Genomic DNA, 20,222 nt, shown 5'->3' with positions numbered 1-20,222 from the left:
AGAAGTGATTTGTATTTTGATTAGAGGTTTATATTGCTGGTGTTTTATATTTTCAGTTGACAAATCAATAATTACATTCATCATGAATATTTGTATTAATTACACACATGAACGAATTTTTTCGAAAATTATTTGTAATACACAGTTGTTGTAAAAGTTGAGTACAATATGATTTATGGTGCATGATGGTTCAAATATGATTTATCTTATTATTTTGTCTTTCAATCATCTTTGTACAATAGTTAAGAAAAGGAAAATATATATATAATTATTTAGTTAGTTTTGACGTTTTAAAAGTTAGTATTTTTAAACAAAAATAGATAATGAAGTTCCGAATAGGAAGGGTGTATTTTTTCTGGCCATTTAAAATTACAATTTTCTTGTGTTATTTCAATTGATTTTGAGTTGATTAACCTGTGATGACTGAAGAGCTATAATTGTGCTATAGCATAATGCGTAAGAATACGGTGAAAGCTTCCTGGGACCTACGAACCACAAAAGTGTTTATTGACCTCTGCACTGAACTTGTGCAACAAGGGGAAAGAAAAGGTACTAGCTTAACAAAGAAAGCTTGGGATATTCTTAGTGATAACTTTACTGCCAAAACTGGAAGAGTGTATGAAAAATCTCAATTTAAGAATAAATATGATTCCCTACGAAAGGAGTGGCAGACATGGGATAGGCTGCTTCGTGAGACAGGATTGGGATGGGATACTGAAAGGAATACTGTCAGTGCAACTGATGATTGGTGGGAGAGAAAAATAAGGGTAATTATTGAACCTTTTGATTTTACATTTTCTCTACTTGTTAAAATTTTGTGTATATTTACTGTTTTTGGAATATTTTATGATATTATTGGTGTCTAATGTGCAGGAAGTTCCAAACTACGAAAAATTCAGAGAAAGAGGACTTCAATTTAGGGATGAATTGACTCAACTATTTGGAAGTGTGGCTGCAACTGGACCACAAGCATGGGCACCTTCTTCCATGACACTTCCAAGTGAAGGAACACCGAATGAAGATTTGGAAGAAGGGTCCGGAGATAGTGATGAAATTTTAGGTGCACCAACTGGTATAAGTGGGGAATTTAACACAGTAAACTTCAATGATAATAGTGGAGGTAGTGGAGGCAACACTGAACTGAGGCAGGATACCAGTGGTGGGGGTACAAGCAGAGGTAGGAGTCGACCTAGTAGCTCACTGGGGGTCAGAAGGAAGAGTGAAGTCAAGAAGAAACGCACATCTCCCTCTATGAAAATAGCGGATGCAATTAGCAAGATTGCTGAAACAAATATTTCTGAGGCCGAGCGTGGAAATGAGGTCATTTCACGAGCAGAAGCTAGAAGGTTGGAAGAAGAAGCGCGTGCTTATGAGGTTTCAATTAGGGGAGTCCTGTCTCACCTGAAAACAGTTCCTGAAGTTGTCAGTGATCCTGATTTCTTTAGACGGTGCACACAACTCCTTATGGAACGGCAGGATGCACGAGAAATGTATGCAGCTCTGAAGGATCAGAAGGAACAGCTTCTACTCATTTTAGAGCATTTTACTAGGGATTTATGACTTGTTTATTATATTAGACAGTTCCATATGTGTATGTTTTATGTGACCAGTGGATTGTTATATGAATCAGACAACTCTGTAACTTTTATAAATGTTTCGTAATTTCTACGTAGGAATTCTAAACTTTATGTGTATGTGCACAGGATAAAACGAATATGGATGATGAAATTAAACATGTGGAAGAGCATGCTAAGGGACGGAAAAAAAGAGTTAACAAAGTTGCAGCATTGGTTGGTGCATACGCTACTTTGAACTTGTGTAAGGAGCCTCGGCATACAAGTGCTTATACAGGCTGCATATGGGTAAGGGATGTTTTAGATGGCAACCCCAGTCGTTGTTATAACATGTTTAGGATGGAACGGGATGTGTTCTTAAATCTGGTGGAACAATTGCAACAACATGGTCTAAAAGAAACTAAAAATATAGGGATACATGAATCAGTTGCAATGTTTTTACATACCGTTGGGCATGCACTTAGTAGCAGAATGCAGCAAGAAAGATTTCAACATTCAGGGGAGACAATTAGCAGACATTTTCATAATGTCCTAATGGCATGCTGTAGACTTGCCATGTCTAATATCAAACCAAAAGATCCAACATTCCGGCATGTTCATACAAAAATTCGGTTTGGTAAATACTGGCCTTTTTTTAAACATGCTATTGGAGCAATTGATGGCACACATGTTTCCTGCGTTGTCAGTGCAACAGATCAAACTAAATTTATCTCTAGGAAAGGAACAGTGTCACAAAATGTCATGGCGGTTTGTGATTGGGACATGTGTTTTACTTTTGTCTTGGCCGGATGGGAAGGTAGCGCACATGATGCTCGGATATTTGATCATGCCCTCACAACTCCTTCAATGAACTTTCCCCATCCACCTGAAGGTATTTTTTTATTTCCTATATTTTTTTTATATTTAGCTTAACAATAGAAACATAATTTACAATAATTTCATTTTTTATATAGGAAAATATTATTTGGTGGATGCTGGATACCCAACACCGAATGGATATCTCGGCCCATACAGACGGGAGCGTTACCATTTGCCTGATTTTCGAAGGACATCTGGGTTTGAAAATGACAATGAAATCTTTAATTATTTCCATTCAAGTTTAAGGAGTACAATTGAAAGAACTTTCGGAGTTTGGAAAAAAAATTCGCAATCTTACAAAACATGCCATCTTATGATTTTGAAACACAAGTTAAAATCGTTTGTGCAACGATGGCTATACATAATTTTATTAGAACGACATCTATTACTGATCCTGGATTCGTTCAGTTGGAAGAAGAAGGTACTTATGCAGAAGATGATGATGATGGGGTTAGATTTTCACGTATACATTCATCAATTCAATCTTCATCTTACATGGCTCAGGTTCGTGACAGCATAAGAGACGAACTTGTTAATTCAATACGAGGATAGTAGTCATGTCTTATTTATTTCCTTTTATCATAGATTGTAATATGTAGTTAAAAACAAAACCTATTACAAATGCTTTGTATCGATGCATCATCTTAATGATTATGACACTTCTTTATTTATATTTCTCTTATTAATATTATGCCTTATATTCTCAAGCTAATTATTACTTACTTGAATAATTAATAAATTATTTTAAGACGTGTTTATTCTATTTTGCAACAAAATAATTCATCTTCTCTAAAAATATTTTTCACTCTAATATTTTATGAATATATATGTGTGGTGACAATTAATTAATTAATTGTATTAAACATCAGAGGTTATTATACATGTAGTATGTTATTACAAAAAGTAGTTATGAAAAAATGTTATGGGATTTCACGTTTACAATCTTTAAACAAAATTAATATTTTTCTGTTCTAAAAAAAATCATTTTTCTATAAACATTTAATATTATGTTTTATAAATATATGTACACATATTAATTATGTATTAATTATATTATCTTATATATTATTAATTATGTTAGTAAAAATTATTTCATTAACAATTTTATTTCTTCAAATCAAAATAAATCATAAAATCTATCCCTTATATAATTATCATATTAACTTATACCCTTTTTGGTCATTTCCACATGTCAAAAGCACTTCTGGTAATAACTATCCAAACACTCTCACTTCTCAGAATCACTTTTTCTCAGAATCTATTCTCCACAGAATCTATTCTCCACAGAATCTATTCTCCAGAATCACTTTTCCAAACCACGGTTTGAAGTCATCCAAACACACCCTTAATCATAGATCCATAAGAATTTCAACAATATTAAGTAACAATTAAAAAACAACATTCTAAATTATAAAATATTTTCTCAAAAATATCATGTAGACCAGACTAAATCAGTCCCAGTAACTTAACAACTTAGTCTCGAACCCAGTCCAGCCCAACCATATTGTTTATTTGGACCGAATTGAACTGGACTAGACCCCTTCGTATTGAATCGGACTGGACTGGATTACTATCTTTTTGCACACCCTTATAAAAACAAAAACAGAGCCAAGTGATGAGGAGGAGCGGCAAGACGACAAACGCCGTGTCTCTTCCTTTTTTCTTTTTGACCAGACCTTTCTCTTCTTTTAAAGCATTCGTTCTGATTTAGGCGCACCAAATTGCAATGATATTTAATATTTTAAAATATTTTTTATACATCCAATATCTAGTGAATGCTCTCAAAAAAATAGTTTAGATATTGAGTGCACTAAAAATTATTTTAAAAATAATAAGTGCTAAAATAAATTTTCGGTGGCCGGACGTATACTTTAGGTATTGGGTGCATCAAGAACTATTTTAAAATATTAGGTGCTATTAAAAAAATATTTTAGGTTGTTGAACTTATTGAAAAATATTTTGAGATATTGAGTCTTATTAAAAAAATAATTTATGTTCGATGCTACCTAAACCAAGTTTTTACTCATTTAATTATTTTTAAATTTTTTCCTGATTTTATAAAAACTTAAACCTAAACTGATATTATTTTATTAATAAATTACTTACTACCTCCTGTTTTTAATATAAGACATCGTTTGACTTTTATTTTAATCTTAAATATAAGATTCCAATTCACTTTGTCTCTCATATTTATATATTTTTCTCAAGATATCTTTCTAATAATAATAATTTTAGTCAATACACTTAATTAGTAAGAATATTTTAGAAAAGATAATACTTATTTATTATAAATAACTAACTTAATTTTTTAATCTCTTTAAATTAGTCAACTAATTCTTATAAATACGGAAGAGGTAATATTAGCCTTATCTTGGTGCTCCTCCTCTGCTCATTTCATCCGTTCGCGCTCTCTCTCTCTCTTCATTGAGCACGGTGTCGTTTTGTGGGCAGCAGGCGGGCAGCGGATGAGAGAGTAGTGCGGTATGTTTGGATGACATCTCAAACCATGGTTTTGAAGACAAAACCATGGTTTGAATAAAATGCTATCCAAACAACCTTCAATATTTTGAAACCATGGCCATGGTTTTAACCTCTAAAACCCTGGTTCTGTGGAAAGCAAAATTATCTTGCTTCTGGTGCTGAAGTTTTCGCTGTTGGGTTGTCAGAAATTATTTGGACAAAAAATGCCCCTTGACTTGCTTGCGTTGCTGGCGTGGAGAAATGGTCTACGGTCATTTGGTCCTGACGCAGCAAGAGAGTGAGCCTGAAAGAATCATAAAGCAGAAAAGATAATTACTATAATAAGTAATAAATTGTTTTAAGGTGTGCTTATTTATTTTGTCAAAAAATATCATGATATTTCATATTTATAATCTTTAAAATAAAATAATATTTTTCTGTTGGTAAAAAATATTTATTTTTTCCAGAAACATTTTTAATCTTATATTTTATAAATATATATACACATGTTAATTATTTATTAATTATGTTTTCTTATATACTATTAATTATGTTGGTAAAAAAATATATTATTAACAATTTTGTTCCTTCAAATTAAAATATATTATAAAATCTATATTTTATGTAATTATCATATTAACTTATGCCCTTTTTAATAATTTGCACATATAAAAAGTACTTCTGATAATAACTATCCAAACACTCTCACTTCTCAGAATCACTTTTTCATAAAATCTATTCTTTACATCTATTCTCCAAACCATGGTTTGATTTTATCCAAACACTCCCTGAATCCCATTGGATTTGAAGTGGGAATTCCTAAACCCTTTATCCCAATGACTTAGGGGGTGTTTGGGTGATAACCTAAACCATGGTTTGGGAAAAAATCACCTAAACACCCTTAAAAAAACCAAAACCATGGTTTTGGTTTTGGGAAAAGCAAAAATTTTTTGCTTTTGGAAAAAAAAAGGAAGAGTGTGAGAGCCTATAGGATATGTATCTTGTTGTTTTTTTTATAAACATATTTTTTATAAATATATTTAATCTTATATCTTATAAATATATATACATATTAATTATTTATTAATTATATTATCCTATGTATTATTAATTATGTTAATAAAAAATATATTATTAACAATTTTATTCCTTCAAATTAAAATATATCATAAAATATATTTTTTCTGTAATTATCATATTAACTTATACCTTTTTTAGTAATTTGTACATGTAAAAAGCGCTTCTGATAACAACTATTCAAACACTCTCACTTCTCAAAATCGAATCTATTTTTCAAAAGCTATTTTTCAAACTATGGTTTGGTTATATCCAAACATCCCTTTAAGATAATAAATGCCACCGGCACTATACGCCCCCTGCCACTAGTGCACTACCGTCTACCATCGATATGAGATATTCTCCCCTTATCACTACTGGAGTGGAGTCGTTACTGTGGGCCATGCCAATACCTCCATGTCCATCTTATCATTGTCGTTTCCACTACCGTAATATCATCAACTTCGTCAACATCATTTCACGGGTGCCAAAAATCTAAGGCCATCTCTTATTTAAGATAAGAGTTAGTTAAAAATTCAATTTAATTTTGGATATGAAACATTAGTTTATTTTGTCTGTAACATTTATCCATTTTACTTATGATGATTACACATGATAGGGACTCTCTATTGAGAGATAGTTTCAATACACGTAATTAATAAAGATATTTTATAAAAAAAATAATATCCACGTGTTATAAATAATTAATTTAATTATTTTTTTAATATCTGTAAATTAGTTGTCTAGTTTTTATATTAAGGACAAGAAGTAGTGTATATATATTCATCATATTACAAAATTATGCTCTTCACTCTTAGATATATGATTTTGATTCACTTTATTTTTCCCTTTTAGTTTTTTTTTTGGTATAATAGAAGGAATATGAGTTACAAATTAACAGCCGGAAAATTGTAAATCATGGAAAATTGGTATTAAATTACTAAATGTGACAAAATTTGACAGGAAAAATTAAAAAAAAAAGACTATTGAATTTTAAAATTTCAAATCAGAAATTACTACAAAAATGTGTTCTTATTTATTTTTTTGAGTGTAGTCATTTTCTTTACAATTGTAGTAACTAATACTGATTTAAAATTTTAAAATTCAACAATCATTTTTTTGGGGGATTTTTCTAATTTGATATGTTAAGTTATCATTTTTTTTTCATTAAAGAAAAAAAAGGAAGAATAAGTAGTGTTTGAAGTATTAGCTTTGCAAATTGCAAATAAGAAAAATTAGTATTAACATATGGAAAGTTGTAGAAATTTTTGACAAGAGAAATTTTGATTTTTCATTATAAAAAGTTGTAGAAGATGAATTGCAAGTTAATGTTTAGCAAGTTGTAAATTAAGAAAAAAAATTAATCTAATTAAATTAGTTAAGTAGGTCTTAATTGAGAATTAAAAGAGTATTTGATTTTTGAGGGTAAGATTTATGTTTTCAATCTAAGATTATTTTTTATAATGATTTGAATATTATGGCAAGAACAAGAATTTTCAGTTCGCAACAATATTTTTTTCTACTTATAGAAAGAAAACCACATTTCATATGAAGAAAATTAGTTGAAATTGGATAGCGATGTAATTTCCGGAGATGGATTGATTCGATTTGGTTTTGTTTTTGTTTGAAATGAACGTCAACCAAACTTAATAGCCTTGTGACTTAGTATTAGCTCTTTTATAAGTAAAAAGTGATGGGTTTGATCTCACTTAACTAGCTTGTAACCTCAACGTATTAGTGCTCTTAGGTGAAACTTGGAGACTGGACATATGTCAGGTTAGATTGAACTAGTATAAATTATTATGTATATTTTTTTCCTATTATTTCCTCAAGTGATAGGTAATATCTTCTCTGCTTTATCCTGCTTATATTAATTAGGTTTGATTATTTTATCAGTTGTAAAATTTTTATAATACTCAATTCATCCTTTTCTTGGTTGTTCGATCATACTAACAAAGTGCACCAGAAAACTATGTCCATTACCAAGTGTCAGTTTTGCGTAATATTCGCTCAACGTCGTCTTGTGCCTTGGTTGAATTTTAAATGAAAAATTATTAATGATTGCCAGATATAATATTATACTCCTCCGGTTCTAAATATAAAACCTATTTTGTAGTATAATTTATACTACAAAATGGGTTTTATATTTAGGACCAGAAGAATACTACCTCCTATCCTTAATATAAGATATTATTTGACTTTTATTTTAGTTTTAAATATAAAATCCAGGTTTATTTTATCTTTCATATTTATTTCTACGGGAGGGAGTAGTAATTGTAATGGGCATTATGCTTAAGTAAACATTTGGATTCTTGGTGGAAATAGTTTTCAATGAATATATCTTTATTGAATCCTGATTAATAATAATAAACTCAATGCAAGCTTATCCTCAAAAAGCTGGAGTTTGAAGATTGACTTGTACTACCACACTCTCTTTGAAGATTGATGCTTATCTATTTCACTCTATATGCTATACAACATCTCCAGTTGGTGAATTTCTTAAACAAATAGAAAATCATTCCTTTTTCTAACTACCTCCAGTCTTTAATATAAATTTTTTTTAATTTTTATTTTATTCTTAAATATAAAATACTAATCTATTTTGCTTTTCATATTATATAAAAATAGTCTTTATAATAATAGTAAATCTAGTCAATACACTTGATTAGTAAGGATATTTAAGAAAGAGAATACATATTTATTACAAATAACTAACTTAACCATTTTCTTTAATCTACTCAAATTAATCAATTAACTTTTATATTAAGGATAGGAGGTAGTATTAAATTGAAATTTGACAGAACTACACACTACACTTGATCTTAGCCAAAAGGCCAAGAAGAATGTCATTATACCAAGATCTTTCTCCACCCATTCCTTCTACAATACTGATGTTTTATTTATTCCCTGTTCCTCTCTGAAACTCCTACAGCAACTTTATTTGTATAACTTATTTTAATTTTTACAACAACTCATTCATTGATTTTCTTCTTCCATAATTAGAGATTTATTTGATAGTACTTGTATTTTAAAACATTAAACAAATTGATGAAAAAAACTATCGTTTGGGCGAAAATGGAGGCAACCGAATCAAACTTTATGCATCCAAGATAACATCAGAAATCTCTCCCCCTCCCCCCAAAAAAAGCAACATCAGACACGTCATCCAATAAACAAACCAATTATTTTTCTGCAAGAGGAGCAGCTTTCTTGTCATACAAGAAATAGTTGCTAATATTTTATTTTACAACAAACCATCAATTATGAAGAGATACGAAACAAACGAAAATACTTTTTTTTTTTATTTGGAGTAGATATATTAATCATGCTTGTTTGGGAGCACTTAAAATAAGTTGATGCAAAAACAAGCCAAAAACTAGTTGATAGGACCAAATTTCTCTATGAATTTGGCCACAAGCTTCTCATGAGGAGGCAATGTCTCCTTCATCAGAGGATGTTTCTTGAGGGCATCCATCCATGTCAAGAACTCTGAGTTCATGTGGCGTTGAATCACCTCCATTCCCAAGGCATCATTGAGAACCTTGTAGTTGCAAGCAAGAGCTCCCACCGCAATATCCAGTAGCCCCAAGGACTTACCCCCACAATAAGGGAATTCCTCTGCAAAATCTTTCTTCACTCCTTCATAAAAGACTCTAATCATCTCATTCAAATTCTCAATTGCTTTCTTTCTTTCTTTCTTCTCCTCTTGATAAGAAAGAAGATGGGGTAGATAGCTGGAGGGATCTACGGACCAGGCCAATGTTAATTTTATTAGAATCTCTGAAAAATGAAAACTATTTGCATAATAGTTCATCAAACATATTACTCCTCCAGTTCTTAATATAACATTTATTTAACTAATTTGATTAGATTAAAAAAGGTAGGTGATTAAGTTACTTAATTATAAGAAATATGACATACTTTTCTTTAAATATCATAATCACTTTCTTAATATCCTCCATCCCTCTCCTACTTGATTATGGTTGAGAGTGTATAAACAGGAGTAAATTAGAAAAAAATTGATAAATATAAGAAATATGTTTTATTTTTAGAACCAAAATTAACTCACTGATTAGGTCATACATTAAAGACAGAAGGAGTATATTACTTCAAAGTGATATTAATTAGACTAAATTTTTGCAAGATAAGGAAGGGTGATACTCACCTTTTGATCAAAATAATTGACCCAGAAACGAACTTTTGCCTTTTGATAAGGATCATGAGGCAAGAGTTTTGGGTTTTGATCCCAAATCTCATCGATGTATTCCAAGATGACAGGTGACTCAGCTATTGCTTTATCATTATGCAAGAGCACTGGAACCTTCTTGTGGAGAGGATTGTTCTTCAGCAGCAACTCACTTTTATTTGTTAAATCTTCCTCCACGTATTTGTAAGGTATGCCCTTAAGTTTAAGGGCTAGCGCAACCCTTGTGCAAGGGCCGCTTGCCCAAACTCCCAAAAGCACAACTTGGCTTCTTTTCTCTTCCATGAGTTTTTTCTGCTCTTTCTATATGGTTCATGAGATTGTAGCTATGTGAGCGTTGGTTTTTTTTTTTTTTTATAGAAATTCTTCTCTGATTATTCAATGTGCATTTCTTGAGGAAGAAGTTGCAGAATGTCTCATTTCTTTGGCTGCCAGATTGACCCATTTTTTTAATGGCAATAAAGGTGGACTAACAAGATAAACGTTGAATTCTGTGGATATTTTTTTTGTGACCAAGGGAGAATTCTGTGGATATTAAAACATTCAAAATGCCAACATTAAAATAATGATCTGGGCCCCGTCCTCAAAAATGCTATCAGACTTGTGACTCATTTTATTTGATTTTCTTTGGTAAGCAATTGTTTTAGGAAAACCGACACTAGTACTGGAGAAGTTGTCCTGTTTTGTTGTTATTTTTTCTTTAAAAAAATGTACAAGTTCCTTTTCAGTTTTTTTTTTAAAAAAAAGAGCTAAAATTTACATACTGGAGTTTACAATGAAAAATAGGCAATTTACAATAAATATAAGGGTATTAACGGTAATATAAGGGGGAATTACAACAAAAATCAGGTTATTTACAAGACAATATAAAGGGATTTACAATAAAAATTTGATAATTTATAAGAAATATAAGAAAATTAATTACAACAAAGATGGACTAACAACATAAACGTTGAATTCTGTGGATATTAAAACATTCAAAGGAGAATTTATTTTTTTGTTGTTATTTTTTCTTAAAAATGTACGAGTTCTTTTTTAGTTTTTAAAAAAATAGAGCTAAAATTTACCTGGAGTTAATTTGCATATGGGTTTATCCAAAGGAGAATTTCACTACACCCCTTATGTACCTATTTAATATTCAAAAGCTCTCAAAATATTCTGAAATGTCACTCTACCTTTTTGGAAAAAAATGGAATTAAATTTTGAGGATAAAAAAACACTTGTCCTTTTATCTTATTTTTTTAAAAAGAATCACTCATCATCAATTTATAAAAGATGCAAAGGAATTTATAATAAAAATTAGGCGATTCACAAAAAATACAGAGAGATTTATAGTATAAATTTGACAATTTACAAGAAATATAAATAAATTAATGACAACACAACTGTATAATTTATAAGAAATATAAGAAAATCTACAACAGAAAATTGACAATTTATAAGAAATATAAGGAGATTACAATGAAAATTAGACAATTTACAACTTATACAAAAATTAACAACAACATATAAGGAAATTTATAACACAAATTAGGTTATTTGCGGCAAACAAAAATTATTTTTGTCTGTATGGTTTGAGCACAAATGTCTTTTCATTTATAATATTTTATTTTATTTTGAGCAGGGAAATTGTCCCTTTATCCAAATCTCTTACGAAACACGTATAGTCGTACTACCCTGTGAATTTTTATAGTCAGATGGTTCAGTTTTTTTCCTGGAAAATTTCAGAAAAAGCCCTTGAAATATAAGAAATTTCAGATTGGGTTCTGAAATTTTGAAAATGACAGAAATGGTCAATAACCCAATCTGTCATTTACAAAATCAAGAAGAATTGACAACTTTGTCCTCATTTGTATTCACTACAATGATTTAAGGAATCACTATAAGGGTTTAGGCGTTACCTAGGTTTGTTTTTGAATGGGCCTTACAACATTGGAAATTAGGCTCAGTGAGCTTTATAACAATATATCATTTGCTTAATTTGTGATTAAATTAAGAAAAATATGTCCACTAAAAATTGATCTTTAACTACAAGGCACCTGATTATGAAAAAGTGAGTAGTTATTTTCTACACAAACCTAGTCTGTAAACCGAAAATGCTAGAATTTGATTGCTTCCTCTGTCACTTTTTCCCTCACAATGTGGGGATTCAACTTCTCTTCGCTACTCTCCCATCCACTACCTGTTCGCTGCCACGAAATGACACCGGATGCAATTGAAAAAAGTAACGGTGCACAATAGATAGACTGGACCATACTTGAACCCAATCTGAAGTCTGATCTAATTTTTTGTCAGGCTGGATCTGGTAGTGCGTGGCTCAGTCTAATTCAGGAGTGACCCGAGGTTAGGTTGGTTTGAACTTGATCTAGTCAAATATTTGGACTGACCCAAATAGTCTAAAACCTTAATTTTCTTTTTTCTTTTTATTTTTTTATGGAATCAAGATTTCATGTAAATAAACACATTTAGCACAATGAAAAAACCTATAAAACATTAAGACTTAATCATAGATCCATAAGAATTTCAACAATATTAAGTAGCAATTAAAAAACAACATTCTAAATTATAAAATATTTTCTCAAAAATATCATGTAGACCAGACTAAATCAGTCCAAGTAACTTTTATACATCCAATATCTTTCAAGAGTGAATGCTCTTAAAAAAAAATAGTTTAGATATTGAGTGCACTAAAAATTATTTTAAAATAATAAGTGCTAAAATAAATTTTAGGTGGCCGGACGTATACTTTAGGTATTGGGTGCATCAAGAACTATTTTAAAATATTAGGTGCTATTAAAAAAATATTTTAGGTTGTTGAACGTATTGAAAAATATTTTGAGATATTGAGTCTTATTAAAAAAAATAATTTATGTTCGATGCTACCTAAACCAAGTTTTTACTCATTTAATTATTTTTAAATTTTTTCCTGATTTTATAAAAACATAAACCTAAGCTGATATTATTTTATTAATAAATTACTTACTACCTCCTGTCCTTAATATAAGATATTGTTTGATTTTTATTTTGGTCTTAAATATAAGACCTCAGTTCATTTTGTCTCTTATATTTATATATTTTTTCTTAAGATAGTCTTTCTAATAATAATAGTTCTAGCCAATACACTTAATTAGTAAGGATATTTTAGAAAAGATAATACTTATTTATTAATAAATAACTAACTTAATTTTTTTAATCTCTTTAAATTAGTCAACTAGTTCTTATAAATACGGCAGAGGTAATATTAGCCTTATCTTGGTGCTCCTCTGCTCATTTCATTCGTTCGCGCTCTCTCTCTCTCTCTCTTCATTGAGCACGGTGTCGTTTTGTGGGCAGCGGGTGGGCAGCAGATGAGAGAGTAGTGCAGAGAGGCTGAATCCCATTGGGTTTGAAGTGGGAATTCCTGAGCCCTTTATCCTGACGTAGAGCCGGGAAAACGGGCCGAACTCGTCAGGTCAGCCCGTTTAGACCTTGAAATTATGAGGGCCGGACTTGATATTTTTCCTTCAAATGGGAAATAAGCCCTGGAGGGCTGGTCCTGGAAGGCCGAGGGCTTAAAAGGGCTGGCCTTGGAGGGCCACGGGCCGGCCCTTTTAAGCCCTTTTATAATTTTTTTTGTTTTTTAAATTTTTTTATATAATTCTAATATTATTAATTTTTTACATTGTTAATAATATTTCAAATATTTAGTTATTATTATCATTTGAAAATTAAATTTAGTGTTAGACAATAATTTATCCAATTAAATGTTTAAAAAATGTGTTAATTTGGAATTTAATAATGATTTGATTTATATTATATGCGTTGATATTTTTAAACTATATATATATATTTGATAATAGAGTATTTTTATATTTATATAACTTGTGATTCTATAATTTGAATTAGAAATTCATGAGTTTCAACAACAATGTTTCTCACATTAAAGTAAAATAATAGCTAGATTGTACAATTTAAAAGTAAAATTCCTATAAAGAAGAAAAACTTAATATTTTGTTACGAAAGAAAACCATACTTATGAAGAAGAGTAATTAATTATAGTGATGATAAAGTTTCAAAAGATTAATGATAGTGTTTATTTATTGCACAATTGTACTATAGATAAAACTTTTGGATGTTGTTATCTTGTTAATGAATGTTTTAGATATTCTTGGATGTTGATAGATATTTATATATGATGATATTTTATATTTGTGACTTAATTTTATTCATATTTATGTCTTTTTTTAATAATTTCATTGGTTTATTTTTATTTTTTATAAAAGTTATGATAAATATAAAAAATAGTATTTTTTTCTCAAACGGACCAAAAGCCTGCGGGCCGGCCCTGAGCCCTGTGGCTTAAGGGTTGGGCCTAGCAAATTGGGATATTTTTAAAACTTCAGCCTTGGAGGACCGACCTTTTTAAGCTTGTCAGCCCTGAAGGACTGACCCTTTTAAGCTCATCAGCCCTGAAGGATCTGATTCCCACCTCTATCCTGATGACTTAACATAATAAATGCCACCGCACTATACGCCCCCTGCCACTAGTGCACTACCGTCTACCATCGATATGAGATATCACTACTGGAGTGGAGTCGTTACTGTGGGCCATACCAATACCTCCATGTCCATCTTATCATTATCGTTTCCACTGCCGTGATATCATCAACCTCATCAACATCATTTCACGGGTGCCAAAAATCTAAGGCCATCTCTTATTTAAGATAAGAGTTATTTAAAAATTCAATTTAATTTTAGATATGAAACATTAATTCATTTTGTCTATAGCATTTATCCATTTTACCTATGATGATTACACATGATAGGGACTCTCCACCAAGAGATAGTTTCAATACACGTAATTAATAAAGATATTTTATAAAAAATAATATCCACGTGTTATAAATAACTAATTTAATTACTTTTTTTAATATCTGTAAATTAGTTATCTAGTTCTTATATTAAGTACAAGAAGTAGTGTGTATATATTCATCATATTACAAAATTATGCTCTTCACTCTTAGATATATGATTTTGATTCACTTTATTTTTCCCTTTTAATTTTTTTTGGTATAATAGAAGGAATATGAGTTACAAATTAACAGCCGGAAAATTGTAAATCATGGAAAATTGGTATTAAATTACTAAATGTGACAAAATTTGACAGGAAAATTTAAAAAAAAAGACTATTGAATTTTAAAATTTCAAATCAGAAATTACTACAAAAATGTGTTTTTATTTATTTTTTTGAGTGTAGTCATTTTCTCTATAATTGTAGTAACTAATACTGATTTAAAATTTTAAAATTCAACAGTCATTTTTTTTGGGGATTTTTCTAATTTGATATGTTAAGTTATCATTTTTTTTCATTAAAAAAAAAAGGAAGAATAAGTAGTGTTTGAAGTATTAGCTTTGCAAATTGCAAATAAGAAAAATTAGTATTAAAATATGGAAAGTTGTAGAAATTTTTGACAAGAGAAATTTTGATTTTTCATTATAAAAAGTTGTAGAAGATGAATTGCAAGTTAATGTTTAGCAAGTTGTAAATTAAAAAAAAATTAATTTTAAGTATAGTTTGCAGCGTAATTATCCGGCGTAGTATTAAATTACTGGGAGTGATAAAAAATTTTTACAAGTTCATATTTTGCAACTTCAAAAAGAGGGATATAAGTTTTAAATAATTATTCGAAAGGAGAGATTTCAGGAATATTAGTACAAATTTGTTGGAAGTGATTAAAAAAAAAAACGAAACAATTGTTAATGCCAAGAGATTTTTTTGTCCAACCAAAATATAATAGAATTAGACTCAACTTCTGGTGACTTAATACTAGTTTTTGTTTATTTGTGGCTTGTTAGGCAATAATTTGTCACTCATATGTGTGTTTCATTATATATATATATATATATATATATATCTTTTTATAATGGAAACAAATATAAAAATTTAACTAGTGAAATACCTACAGTGTCATTATTTTACAACTTAAATTCCTCTTTTTATAATGAAGAAAATGAAAATTTAAGTTACAACGTTTTTATCATACTTTTGATACATTTTTCTGTTAATTGAAATTTACTGTACCTCAATATGATACTCATATTCTATTTTTAATAATGAAAAATAGAAAACGAAGCGGTTTTTAAAAAGGGACATATGGTCTGGATTTAAATTTTATAACCTTTTGATCCTAAAATAGGACTAGCTTACTTTTAATCTCAAATGTCATTTCCCCTGGGATATTTTTGGGTGGAATAATAATAAGGATGGCTAGTAATTCGTAGGGATGTTTACCTATATCCCGTGCATCTTGTCCCTGTTACAATTATTTTGGGACAGGACAATTTTGTTCTGAAAGTTTTCATGACAAGATGAAAATAGAACAGACAAAATTGTTTTGGAACGGGACGGGTTTCAATATATTATTTTTATTTTTAATTGTGATAAATTTATTTTATTTATCACTGTAACAATATTTTGGTAATAATATTTATCAATTGTTATTTTTTTATTTGTTTACAAGTTGTTTTGTATGGGTTACATGATATTTTTTGTAGTGAAATTTTAAGTTTGTTTATTTTTTTGTCTCTCAAGTTTTAAAATTTTTTTTGATTACCATTGTTTCTTTATTTTTATCTATTTTCTTCCTATAATTTTTATCATAAGTTCTTATATTTCATTTATAGTTAATTTTCAAATTAAAAAATAAAAATTCAAAAAAGGGGATATCCATGTCCTATTTCAATTACGGCATGTCCCAATTGGGATGGGATGGGATGAGACAAGGGATGAAAAAGCCATCCTGTCTTGATTATTGAGACGGGATCGGGACGGGATCGTCCTTATCACATCCTGTCCAATGAATACTCTTAGTATTCGAATCAATGGTCCACTCGTGGTTAAATCATAATCAATTCACTCATAATTAAAATAATATAATTTAATTAAAGTATAAAATATTCATCTATAACTTTGATAAGATTAATATTTAAAAGAAAAACATTAATCCTCTAGTAAATGAAACATAAAACATCTTCATGCATAAACCATACAAATCCAACCCAGTTAATATATCCCATCCAAAACTAGCTGAGCAAACTGATAGGTTTTGATACCTCATTATATGAATTCTCAATGAGACATTTGTTTTTGCGAAGTCGATTACTTTAACTTTCATAGGTCCACTCACATGACCAGGAGAAGGTCATTCGCCGACAATTCAAATATGGAATCTTTGAATTCAGACAAGTGAATGGATTACATTTTTCATTATTAACGACCTTGGGAGGTACTCCAAGCCGCCATACTTGACCTTCAGATCGAATAATGGAGTGAATAACTATGGCCATCCATTGAATTTATCCACTTGAGAGTGGAATTATTGTCATCATCCACTGAATTTCTCTCTCGGAAATTAAAATATATAGATATAACTGATATTTTTTAAAATATTATTTAGTACTCGTCCGTTATTTAATATAGGATATAATTAACTAATTTGAATAGATTAAGAATGTTAGTTAAATTAGATAATATGATATATTTTTTCTAAAACATACTAATTATCTTCTTTAATTTCCTCACTCTCTTTCCTACTTGATTTTGTTGAAAGAATATCAATTAGATTAATTTAGAAAAAAAATTAATGAACATATGAAATAAATTTTATACATAGATCAAACTCTTTAATTAGTTTCTATATGAAGTATTGGATGAGTATTAGATTATTCAGTGTCTAACAGGTAGGACGAAGCCTGCTCATGCCGACAACCTATTGGCTTATTACATTTCATTAGAGTATATTTTTAAAATATTATTTAGGGTATATACAACTTGATAGGACATGAGCTGTTACTTTCAGAGCACTCACATGAGTTTTGACTTGCTGTCCCCTCCAATATCTATTTTCTCGCAGTGCTTGATTTGTATCTGGGGAAATATAGAATGATCTGTGTATGTGTGAATACTCAATACTTGCAGCTTTACTAGTCTGAGATATGCTAAGCATGAGAAAACCTTCTTGCTTTGTTTTCATCTTTTTACTTCATTTCTTGATGATCTCTTTAGCTTGCAGTGGGGATGATATCACCACGGACAAATATGCACTTCTTGCTTTTAAATCCTTCGTTACTTTGGATCCATACAATTTCTTAGCAAGGTGGTCCATCTCTTCTTTCCCCTGCAATTGGATTGGTGTCACTTGCGATGCTCACCATAGAAGGGTCAAATCCTTACATCTTAGTGGTATGAATCTCATAGGTATCATATCTCCACAGCTAGGAAATCTCTCATCTCTTACTGAACTTGATCTTAGTAACAACAATTTTCATGGTCGTATACCGAAAGAACTGCTTCGATTACATAGATTGAAGTTGTTTAACTTGAGCTACAACGACTTTCATGGACAAGTTCCAACATGGATAGGAGCCTTATCTACACTTCAGGACTTGGATCTTTGTAATAACAGTTTTAGTGGATTTATTCCAACATCTTTATCTAATCTATCAAGGCTGGAGACTTTGGATTGGAATTTTAATTTCATTGAAGGGACCATTCCATCCGAAATCGGAAGTCTAAAGCATTTGAAGATTTTACGGCTTTCAAAGAACAAGCTTTCTGGAGCAATTCCTCAAACAATTTCCAACTTATCTTCTCTTGAAAGATTGAGTTTGTCTTATAACACTTTATCAGGTATTTCTTTGATGATTTGTGGAATCTTTATTTGCTCTTTCTAAGGACAAATAACCTGCTTTGTTATTGATATTGATGACTCTCTTTTTTCCTCATCAATTATATTATTTCAAGGAGGCCTTCCAAGGGAGATTGGTAATCTTCAACAGCTACAGATAATATATCTTTCAAATAATCAGTTTTCTAACTCTATACCAGCTTCCATATTTAATAATTCAATGATGCAGTACATTGAACTTAGCAACAATAACTTCTCTGGTAGCCTCCCAACAAATGTATGTTTTGGGCTTCCGAATCTTGCGAGACTTTATGCAAATGAAAATGATTTGTCTGGTCCAATACCTTCTATCTGGCATCAATGCAAAGAATTGCTAGAGTTAGATCTAAGCAATAACAGATTCAAGGGAGGAATCATCCCAATCGACATTGGAAATTTGACCAACCTCCAATTCTTATATCTGAGCAACAACAGCTTGCAAGGTAAGAGGTTTAATTATATCCATACGTAATTATTCTTATGTGTTTAGTAATATCTAGTTGGATTTCTTTTAATAATGTCATGGAACATGACATCAGAAACAAACCATCTCGCAAGCAAGCTGAGTGCACAATATATATATATATATAAATATATATATATGTATGTGTGTGTGTGTGGTGTGTGTGTGGCATTGCATCCACACTCTCTCTCTCACACAGAGACTTATACATGCATACATACATGTATACAAACATACTACATGCATGCATAGAGTACTAAAAGAATGGAATTATTTAATATGATTGCATAAAGCTTTCTTGCTTCATTATGTAATTTTATCTCATTTTTACTCTTCGTCCCAAGACACCTCATGATCAATTTAACATCAGCCATGAATGTAATAGAGCCTTAATTAATGTAAAGTATTGATTATTTATTGGGAGTATAAAATCCCAATAATAATTAAGCAGCCTTAATGACAAGTTCTAAAGTAAGAACTAAGTCACTAACAACTTCTAATATGTTATTGGGACTTTATAATTATATGGTGGTAGTTATATTTTTTTAGGGGACTTCCTTGTAATTCTCCCATTATTTATGTGCTCATTTTAAATTTTAAACAGGTGAAATTCCATTGTCTCTTTTCAATATTTCTTCATTGAGGGAAATAAGTCTAGGTCGAAACAATCTACAAGGTAATATTCCAATACCAATTGGCAATTGGGCGTTACTCGAAAAGATTGATCTCAGTTACAACTCCCTTACAGGTCTGTGTGGATTTTATGCTTAAAATTCTATTTTTACTGCCTATCTTGAATAATTGATACTGAACCCATGCTTAATGAGCATGGTTTGGATTATTGGCATTATATTACTGATTATATATTTTGCTCATTTTTTTTTATTTTCAACAGGCGAAAT

General features: G+C 30.2%; 2 protein-coding genes across 2 annotated transcripts; one reads left to right on the top strand and one right to left on the bottom strand.

The window, feature by feature from the left end:
• Positions 1-9,252: 9,252 nt before the first annotated feature.
• Positions 9,253-10,454, bottom strand: LOC114729269 (glutathione S-transferase U2-like). The gene is made up of 2 exons (XM_028916254.1): positions 10,114-10,454; positions 9,253-9,692 (listed from the first exon to the last, which is right to left on the bottom strand). Exons 1-2 carry the CDS (start codon positions 10,435-10,437, stop codon positions 9,615-9,617), a joined length of 402 nt encoding a protein of 133 aa, XP_028772087.1. The 5' UTR covers positions 10,438-10,454; the 3' UTR covers positions 9,253-9,614.
• Positions 10,455-18,041: 7,587 nt separating this feature from the next.
• LOC114729263 (receptor kinase-like protein Xa21) lies at positions 18,042-20,068 on the top strand (the record flags this gene model as incomplete). Its single annotated transcript, XM_028916251.1, has 3 exons — positions 18,042-18,820; positions 18,935-19,300; positions 19,925-20,068. Coding segments are annotated over exons 1-3 (1,204 nt in total), but the record flags the coding sequence as incomplete, so codon positions are not given.
• Between the last annotated feature and the right edge of the window lie 154 nt (positions 20,069-20,222).

This window comes from Neltuma alba, unplaced genomic scaffold (assembly GCF_004799145.2).
Source record: "Neltuma alba isolate B1F8T4 unplaced genomic scaffold, ASM479914v2 tig00012618_pilon, whole genome shotgun sequence".
NCBI classification, from domain to species: Eukaryota; Viridiplantae; Streptophyta; class Magnoliopsida; order Fabales; family Fabaceae; genus Neltuma; species Neltuma alba.
The sequence above is the reverse complement of the archived record's forward strand: the minus strand, read 5'-3'. Positions and strand labels throughout refer to the sequence as shown.